General features: G+C 31.8%; 1 protein-coding gene across 1 annotated transcript; it reads right to left on the bottom strand.

Annotated features, from left to right (window-relative positions):
* Positions 1–3361: 3361 nt before the first annotated feature.
* Positions 3362–9152, bottom strand: LOC131045235 (calcium-binding protein CBP). Its single transcript, XM_057978782.1, has 5 exons — positions 8761–9152; positions 5249–5295; positions 4117–4289; positions 3868–3886; positions 3362–3648 (listed from the first exon to the last, which is right to left on the bottom strand). Exons 1-5 carry the CDS (start codon positions 9056–9058, stop codon positions 3544–3546), a joined length of 642 nt encoding a protein of 213 aa, XP_057834765.1. The 5' UTR covers positions 9059–9152; the 3' UTR covers positions 3362–3543.
* Positions 9153–11019: the final 1867 nt, after the last annotated feature.

Genomic DNA, 11019 nt, shown 5'->3' with positions numbered 1-11019 from the left:
GAATAATATATACATGAAATATAACATTTAAGTATAAGAAAGAAAAAAGACACATATTGGTAGGATTTTTGAGACTGGTTTAACTCTATAAGAGTTATAATGTAGATTCTAGGTTTTAGAGGGTCATTTAAATTTTCAAACAATCAAATTTCAGTAATTAGTATGTCAAATGTCAGCAATCAACATGCTCCAATTAGCATTCTTTAGCTCTCTATCTCACTCTCTTTATCTTCCCCAAAGTCTAGACCTATCTCTCTCCCTCTCATCTTTCTCACCTCTCTCTCACCTCTCTAAGTATATTCCACCCTCTCTACCTTTAAAATTCTTCTTACCCCATCTCTATCCCTGACTCCCTCCATCTCTTTGCTTCTCTCTCCCTCTATTATTGTTTCTCTTGCCTTCTCTTCCCATATCTAGGTTTCTCCCTACCTCTTTACGTCACTACCTCTCCCTCGCTATCTCATTCCCTAGAGAAAATAATCTATATCAAGATTATATAATTATTTTTTAATTTGGATAAATAATGGATAAAAAAGGTAGCAACAAATGGAAAGAGTTATATTTCAGTATATGCAACTTTTCAAATTTATTAAAAAAAATAGAAAAAAATATATTGATGCACTAAAGTTTGAAGTTATCAATATACACAAAAAACTTGAAGAAAAAAGGTAAAATTTATTAAATAAAGTGTGATGGCTTTTGTAACTTCAATTTCACCATTTTATTAACAACTAAATTATATTGTTTACTTTATAAAAAACTATACTCAAATAATATTTTAAACTTTTATAAAAATTAAAAACATAAAATACACATAAGAACATACATTTTATTAGTTTACATCATTTAAAAATTCAAAACATATATATTTCACTTTCTATTGCTTCAATTTAAAAAGTTGATTCAACATTGCTCATTTCCTTTATAAAACTGTAACACAACTTTGTAGTTTCATGAGTTAGTTGTTATTTTAGTCTTCTCTTTGGAATAAGTTGTCTTTAGTACTAGAGAGGATTGCCACACGTTCTCCATAGAATTAGAAAAGTAATTGTTCCACTCTTGCTGATTGTTTATAAAAGTTTAGTTTTGCTTCTATTGAGGATTGTTCCACTATTATTAATGTTATTCGCTGATCAATACGATTAAAAAGGATGATTGGCAATGTTCTAAGTTATAGGATTGTTTGTGATTTGAGGTTACATCTCCTCAAGCAAGGACCACTTGAGGTAGTGTAATTCTCTCTTAGTTTTATTTATTTAAAGTGTTAATTATATTATTTATTACTCTAGATGCATTGCTATGGTTTATTCAATTTATGTAATTTGTTAAAATAGTTGATAACTAGACTCTAGATTGTAGCTAAGTCGTTACGCTATTTAATCACAACCATTGCTATAGACATAAAATTTTCATTCATTATTGTTCATGCTTTCATTAGTTTGTAGTTCTCTTTAGACAACTGATAAATAGATTAAAAGTCCTTTGTTGCACACATAGTGCCAACATCATCTAAGTATATACATATTTGGCTGATAATTAAATGAGGCTCTTCTTAGGACATTAGGTTAATCCATGTAGGATTAGTTTCCCAATTGAGAGAATGCATTGAGTTGTTTGCATTGATCTTTGTGCTTAGTAGAGACTCGTCATTTTTGGCGTTGTTGTTAGGGATGGTGCTAAAGTTTAGGATTCCAAAGTTTATATTTGCTTGATGTTATTTACTTTCCATTAGAATAAATATTTTATTTTCAGCATTAGAAAAAATAGAATTTAAGATCAATTTCAAACTATTCACTAACAAGTACAAGAAGACAAAGCATTATTAAATATATAGGAGAGATTCAAGCAAGGCAAAGTAAATAAAATCTATATACAAAATTTTCTACACATAATCATAATAATATGCTTCCATTCACCTTCGTCTTCCATTTGTTCAATACATATTTATAGGAGTATTATCTCCTAAATTTAGGAAAACTAGTATAACCTCTTATAACCACTCCTTTACTTAGACAAGTTGTTAAACCTAGAATAGCTATGTGAGTTATTATTAAAACTCACATAGCATATAATATTATTCTAATTGACCACACTAATAATATTAAGTTGTTTCTCAACAGATTAATATTTATTACACTTATGATAATAATTTTAACATCTATGTAAACACTAGTTCCTAACACCCCCCTTAGTGTGAACATGGGCAGAAAGTACATCACAATACTTGATGACCAAATATTTGTAACTTTGGACCATTCAATATGTTGATTCAAAATCTTCTTTTGTGAATGTTCACAAGACAATATGTTTTGGTAGATATAAATAAATTCTCTATAGCATAGATCCTAATTTTAGATTATATGAAAAGAATATTGAGATCCTTTTTTGACACAATAGTGAAACACCATGCACACCCTACTTTATATGACAATCCATATTCTAAATTTATATATTATGCACACTAAAAGCCAAGAGAATGCCTCTTTTTTTATGATGGTAAGGTGAAATAAAGACTCCTACAAGGCCTTGAAAAATGTATAGCATTTTGAATATAACTTTATTTCAACAACAATGAATTTCCTTTGTGAATCTTCTAATTAACACTCAATAAACTAGAGGCAAATACAAATAAAGCTACATTATATCAACTTGTGTAAATTATAAATACGACTCAAATATTTCATATTATAATTAATATAACGAAGATTACATTCATATATATATATATATATGACCTCTATTCTCTAATATTCTTGAAAAATACTTTCCTACATTTTCTATCACTCCCACATAGAAAATAGCAATTTTTGCTAATCTTAATACCACACAAAAAGTTTGACGCATCAACAAAATTATCTCCTTCTATTTATACATTTCTTTCAAAAATTCAAATGAACTCAGTTTATTCAATTAATTAATTAGTTTACATTGATTTGTCTGGAGTTCTAAGTATTTTATTTGATTTGCTTAAGAAAATTTTTAATGTAAATTTAATCCTATTCATCAATGGTATGCAGTAAATTTATGAATGATGAATCAAAATTCAACAACCAAATCAACCTAAAACTCTACTTTTAACTTTTTTATGTAAATTTAACTCTATTCATCAATGATATGCAGTGCAATGCATGCTGAATCCAAGCTTAACCACCAATTTAACATGAAAGGAGATTACTTTGTATCTAAGTTTTTCATTTTACTTTTAGATAACTCATTACTAAAAAAGTATGTAATTGAGTTTCAGTTCTAAAATATAGACATGTTTGGACAATGCTTATCATATGGACATCAAAACTCATGCAAAGTCATTTTCCAATCATAGAAGAAAATAATTAAAAAATATAACTGCTCCATATATCTCTTAGATCTAATTATAGAAATACTTAAATTTCTCAAAATATATAATATAAAAGTTATTCCAGTTGTTCCAATAACCTGTGGAAACTCATACATAGATATATATTTCTGCCTAAGAGAAATTAACTACTGATTCCATCATATTAACACACACTTTAACAAGACTCTGTTCAAGCACTAATCTCGCTAAGCAACAATGAATGGTAAAACCGTGAGCATGAACTCTTCATAGGTTAGAGTGGCTTTGCCAGTGCGCCTTTTGTCTTTCTCCTTGAACTTTTCAGTAAGCCCCTGTAGAAAGACAGTGCATATATTTATCAGATATCGAAATAGACATCAATCTAGGTGTAGAAACGGCTAAAGTAGAATATCTAACAATATTACAAATTACTGGCACACTACTGTCACTACTGTTCATTATCATTTCCGGACTCCAGTTCATTGGGTTTGTAAAACAAGGGGTGTCTCCTTATATAACTGGAACATAATGTATTTTTTAATCAATTCTACCTTCACAATTACGCCACACCTGCACATAAAATAAAAATAAAAATGTCTTAGAGAAGTAACATATAAACTTGTGACCGAAATAGAGAGACTAATAGATGAGAAAAACAATTCCCAATTTGAAAAAAAAAAACTATAGCGTCTAGGATTGAGTTTTGACCCAGAAAAAGCATTTTCATCATTAAAATACTAGTTCAGTTGGTAAGCTGTTATAGAGAGCAAAGTGGCGACTTGAAACGTAAAAGACCATACTCGATGAAGTTGTCATAATCAATTCCGTTGTCTTGGCCTGTCCTGTCATACTTTGTAAGCAGAAGCTGTAAAACTGGCTGTGGTACTGCATATCCCAATTGGCGAAGAGCATCGCGAAGTTCCATGTTATCAATCGTTCCACTACGATCTCTATCAAATTTCTCAAAGATTGACTGCACAGATAGCGCTGAATCAGTTCACTTTAAATTTGACGGAATATGGTGTAGACCACAAAATGTTTTGACATGCTTGAAAACAACATAATGGGCTGAAGCAATGATTTGAAGCAAATATGCCAAACATTTTTCCTCACAATGAACATTCTTCTTAAGCGATATATTTAGAATTATGTGCTTCACAGCATTTCAATTTCAGGCATATCTAAGGCAAGGAAATAGGCATTTCCTTCCTGCTTAAATGGTATGGTTACCAGTATAAATGGCCTCAACCTACTTCCTTTTTTTTAACTTTTAAAGAAGGAACTCTTGACCTTAGTCAATATCCAATTGAATAAGAGCAAGTGGTGTAACTTACACTATCATCTAAACTGAACAATGTATAGACTTCAAATAAATTGTAAGTCCTGAACTATACAATTGTGGCCTCTAATCCCATGAAACAGGTCTCAGAGACAGATACCTGAAAACCATTCTATGGCTGCCTTTTGCTAATTAACATTTGTACGTATTTCCAAAATCCGGAGAGACCTATAAGACTTGTCAGATTGCATAACAAATAGCAAGAATTTCCATTGTAGGCTGCATCAATGGTATAATTAGGATCTACAACATATTTGCTATGGCAGATTTCAGGTCTCTGCGTGCTAGTTGGTATATTACTTTGCACTAAGCTTTTATTCTGCGTTATACCTAATAATATTTATAGTCTTCTCTTGCTATTCCATGATCGTTAATATAGAAGGAAGAAGAAAACGTCACGTCAGCAAAAGTAGAGTGCCATGAGATGCGGTGAATCTGATAGGAGATTTTTCGGGTTAAGGCCTAATTTTTCGGGTTAGGGCAGAGTTGTACCCAACTGCTATTTAGACAAAAGCAAAATAGTAAATGGCATGAGTTGGGAGGTAACATATGGAGGAGATTGGTCTCCTAATCTTGACGAAAACGAAACTTACCCGCCATGCCTGGAGATCATGCCACAAGGTTGTGAATTCTTTTGGTCCTGCATACATACACAAGAAGAACCACAGTAATGTCACTTGATATACAAGTTCACCTAATCTAAAGCAGTACTTTAAAGTGGAACCTGCCAAAGCCTTTACAAAAATATCACCTATAGCACTTCCAATTTAAAATGGAAACTTAATGTCTAGAAGCCTTAGTACAGAGGAATCATCTCATGCGATCAAAGCAGTACTTTCAACCTTTGAAAACTGAAAAAAATTGAGCAAATTAGTGTCCGTACTGAAACAAATTGTTGAATACTTCTTCGCGATAAGTCCATCTTTGGAAGCCTTAAACGAAAAAAAATCGATCGATGAGAGTAGAGTAATGTAAAAATATGCAAAGACAACGGCATGTTGGCATATCCCTAGAAATCTTGTTAAATTTCTTGCATGGCCCCTAGTCTCCTTGTAATTTGGACTACGGGTAGATTTAGTAATTATGTTCAACGAACTCATGCGTGCGTTTAATGATTATAAGTTTATGTAGGATGAAGTGGATTATGTGAAAACGGAACCTTGTTTACAATTTTTATCATCCTAAAGTGTCTAACCCTAAAACTCTACTCACCTATTTGATTTTATCTGTTAACTATTAATTAGTTTTCATGGCCAAGAGACAACCAAAAATGTAAAATCATCAGTGCCTAGATATATACCAACAAAAGAAGAACAATTAGAAGGATAAGGAATAATAAGTTGAATTTCTCTTGTAGCCATTGGTATACTAAGTATGTGTTTATCAGTAGTTAAGTCAATTAAGACCCGATTTAATGGTAAAATATTTGATAAAATGACTAGCTTATGGAACGAATAATCTTTGTTCTTCTATCTATTTTTTACTCATGACTCAAATTAAGAGCAACAATAGAGATATTAGCATAACTAAGAAACTCTTATATTCAATAGTTAGAACTGTCATTTTTTTGGTATAAATAGAACTTCATCAAAATAAGAACTCTACTTGAAAGCGTAGCCTAAATTTTGCTAAGGGCAAAACACCCACCTTTCTTATTCAACTATAAGATGGATCTAAACCAGTCCAACTTTAGTATAAATATGTTAGTAGAAAGAAAATCTAGTTCTAGCTTTTAAAATACCCTCAAAATAGATAGAATTAAGCACACTAGCAGCTTTATTCTGAATAAAGTTTAGGTTAGAATGATGAATACATAAGTTTAAAATCATTACAACTCAATATAACCATAAAGGAAAAAGGAAAACAATTAAAAATAATAAGCAAGTAATAGTAGAAATATATTAGGTGGAAAATTCTATACTAATGGTTATGAGAATCAACTAATAAGACTTTAAATTAATGAGAATGATTATTTTTATTATGTATTTTTAATGTTTTTATATGTTACTTCATTATGGTACTATTATCTTTTTACACAACTATTGATGTCAACTTATGCTAAAACAAAACATATAACAACTGCACATCTTTTGTGCCATGTGAATGTCAACAACAAATTAGCATATGAGAACTAGTAGCCAGTTTATGCCTATACTTGCCTCCTTCCTTGGCATTTTTGATACCTTGTCTCAAATGATTAATAGCTAAAATAATTTATGAAGGAAAAAGTGAATAAACCTTCTTTCATCATTATAATTTTTGGGATTAGATCAAGGAGCCATCATTGGATGCTTAGTGAATGTTCTACACTACTCGTGCTCATAAGGTAGGCTTGGAAACTACATATTTCCTGATTAGGATTATCTTTCTAGTTATAATGTTAAGCTACATATAGGTGCTAACTTTGACAACAATGAATGGTGTTAGGCCCTATGAGACCATAGGTATAGGATGTATTCCTCTAACATGTAGACTAGTCCTTTGTATCCAAGGTGATCAACAAAATAAATCCCATGACCCACTTAAGATAGGCTTATCGATGTTCAAGATTTACCGTAGTCAAGGAACACACTATACCATTATACTATCAATTGTAATACATAGTTAGTGGATGGATACTACCAGTTGCTTATAGGTGAGGGACACCCCAAATTGATCTAGGGTATTGGATAGATTCTGTTAGGAGCATGTGGGTTTAGGGGCTAGTTGCATGCCGATGATGAATGTCTTTGTTGTGTAGTTATTTGATAAACTATAGGGAATGAATAATTTCTAATGGGACTGGGTAGATAACAACCATAACAAACCTCATAGTGCAATGTGACATGTTTTTTTTATCTAAGGTTGTCAACACCTTAGGTGATTGGTCATTAGGAGATTACCACAAGAGTGGTAGACTAAATGATTTTCTCTTGCTGACCAAGACTACAAAATCCACTTAAAAAGGTTGATAGAGATTAAATACACTATAGAAGGTTCACATTACACCTCAAGCAATCTAGGTGAGTTATAGACAAGGAGTCTACATGACCTTATAAGAATTCCTAAGATATGCTTCTAGCTAGTGCTAATTATTTTCATCCATTAATAATTATCATGAAATTAAAATTTTGAATTATGATAAATTACTTGATTGGTGCTCCTGAATGTATGTTATTCATTGTTATTATGAATGCTATGTATTAATGGGTTCTTAAAAAAAATGTGTGCAAGATTTGGGTCTTGACGGGGTTATCGTTACACATGTATGATGGAAAGGAGATTGTACCTATAAAGAAACTATTACCTGTACGATTTTGAAAAGTTACAAACCCAGTTACAACTAATCAGTGTGGCCCTAGGATGCAACCCATGGGATAGCCTGACATGTCCCAGTTCAGGGGTGTCTTAATGATAGGTGAAACAGCCGGGATAGAATGTCCACTCTACATCTTCGTTTCCTATCTTTTATGAATATGATACCTATTTGATTCAAATCCACTCAGTACAAATATCTGAATTTTATTTAAAATACAAATCCACAACAATAGATATTATCATCAATAGAACATGCAGAAATAAATTGCAAAGCCCTTTTAAATCTGAGCAATTAACATGTTACTCCTATTTATTCAATGTGATTTCAACTTACAATCAAATCATTTTTTACGAGAACAGCCGCAGCATTTGTTAGTATCAGAAAATGTAGCTAACATACTCAATGGATGGTAGTCATTATATGCATCAAGGAGGTGATGATGCCAATGGTTATTGTTGAGCAAACAGATGTGCTAAACTGTTAGTAATATATGCGGAATATTGACAACTTGTAAAACAGGCCAAGAAGATAGAATGTCTAAAATATGCCATTATATTTTCACAGACAACAGAATATACTTTTTCTCTAATAAAATAGCGCATAATTCTGAAAGCTTTCAGACCCTTTTAAATATTTAAGAACTCAGTTCAAGCTTTGTTTTACATCGAGAATAATATCATAAAGAAAATGAAGTTTACCTAGCTTCCGAGAACAGAATATATAATTATAATTCAATTCGTATGTCGCCCATTACAAAATTAAACAAAAAAACACAAATAAAAAGCAAGATGAAGATGATTAGCGTACCTATTCTAGTGCAATTTATGTTGTTAAACTTAAACATGAGAAGGCGAACTGTCCTGATGCTGTAGGACAGGTCAGCTGTGGAGAGAGCTTTCTGCAACTCCTCGTCATCAATTGATCCATTTCCATCCTCATCATAAGCTTCAAAGGCTCTTATGATCTCTGGGTCTGTGCCTCGTGCAAACAATGCCTGGATTTTACTAGTTGGAGGTGGATATACATCGGAAGATGATTGAGGGGGTGGATACACATCGGATGGCTCTTCTCGAGTAGGTGGATACACACATTGTTCGGCAGCCATAGTTGTTTTGGCTTCGAGAAACAGAAATGTTTGTATCTTCCTTCCAACTTCTACTTCGCAATGTTTAAGCTGCAAGATATGCTTATATTTTAATGCCCAGTGATTCGGATATCAGCTAGTGGAAGAAAAATGCCGGATAAGAGAGAACTTCTTTTTACTACAGACAATCGTAAAGGTAAAAATTCCAACTTTTACTGCTTATTCCACAAATGACTTTATGCCGGATTAGAGCGAATTTAATGCCGGGTAAAGAGCGAATTTATGCCGGGTAAAGAGCGAATTTATGCTGGGTAAGGAATTTCCTACCGAAAGACATTTAGTATCTGGATAGAATTTTTTTTATTATTGCAGACAATTGTAAAGAGAGACATTCCAATTTCTCTAAAGAGAAATATTTATTTCGCTACACTAGCATAAATTATGCAATAACCAATTGTAATGTTGTAATTTGCATATTAATGTATTTTTCGGTTAATTTGTATTTTTAATAAATATTTTTTTTATCTTATAACATTTTATTTATATCCTTTTTGAATATATTTTATTTTTTCTTTAGATTTTTTTAAAAGATTATATTTTTGGTAAATATAGATTATTAATCTCCGTCAGATTCAAATTTTTGATCATTTATTATTGTAACAAGCTTGCTATGAAGTTCCTGCCATGGGTTGTTCATGCTCAAACTCTTGACTATCTCTTTTATGCGTAAATGGAAATATGTTTGACAATGAATAAGGGAATTAATTATCATGATAGTTATATCTTAGATGTCTTTTTTTCAGCCTCTATATCTATTTTTTTTTCCCTGGGAAGAAAACCTCCGGTCACAGCTCATAAAATAAACCTATAGTATCTAATGGATCAGTTTACGCATCCCACCCAAAACCACATACAAAATGCGGTCACAACACATATAATATCAGTTTTACATAGAGCCCATATGGCAATTTGCAAACCCATCAGATAATTTTCAAATGTAGACTCCACAGCTGCTATCAATGGAAGAAGACAATGAACATGAATACTTGAAATGAAAGGGGAAAGCGAGAATAATTATCATCATAAAATTTTACATCAATATTACTCAAGAAAATCACATAACTATTGTTGCAAACCTTCCCATACCCTAGAAGGAATTTCCTCAAAACCCACCTCTCGTTGATTAGCATTGCTATTTGCCAAATAATCCACAATCTTATTATCTTCTCTGTAACAATGGGACAACAAACATGAATACTTGAAATGAAAGGGGAAAGTGGGAATAATTATCATCATAAAATTTTACATCAACATTACTCAAGAAAATAACATAACTATTGCTGCAAACCTTCCCATACCCTAGAAGGAATTTCCTCAAAACCCACCTCTCACTGATTAGCATTGCTATCAATGGCTAAATTTTCCAAATAATACATAATCTTATTAACTTCTCTGTAACAATGGGATAACAAAAAAGATTCAAACAATTCTAATTTTTGTAAAATGAGATCAAGTATATACTGCAAATTCCAACAATTCGATTTCTTTTCATAATACATTGAGTAATCACCATAGAATCACCTTCAATTATTAAGTCCTTAATTCCCAAAGAGATTGCCATATCCAATCCAATCCAATCCAAAAGACAAAGCATGAAATTCTGCATAATTGATAGTTTTAAAACCAATAGCATGACACTTAGCTCAAATAAAATTTGCATTTTGATCATAAATTACTATGCCTACCCGAGCCGGCCTAGGGTTACCATGAGAGGCCCTATCAAAATTCAGTTTAAAGTGCCCTTGTGAAGGAGGTTTCCGTCTAGCAGAGCATCTCTTACCTATTGCATCATTCTTTTTTAAAATTAAACCATGAGAGGGTAAAACTAACAACATCTTCCAAACTAAAGTAACTCTAGTATCTGAGTGCGAAAAAGAAGTAAGATTTTCCAAATTCTTATAAATAAGCGATAGAGCAACCTC

This window comes from Cryptomeria japonica, chromosome 10 (genome assembly GCF_030272615.1).
Source record: "Cryptomeria japonica chromosome 10, Sugi_1.0, whole genome shotgun sequence".
NCBI lineage: Eukaryota > Viridiplantae > Streptophyta > Pinopsida > Cupressales > Cupressaceae > Cryptomeria > Cryptomeria japonica.
The sequence above is the reverse complement of the archived record's forward strand: the minus strand, read 5'-3'. Positions and strand labels throughout refer to the sequence as shown.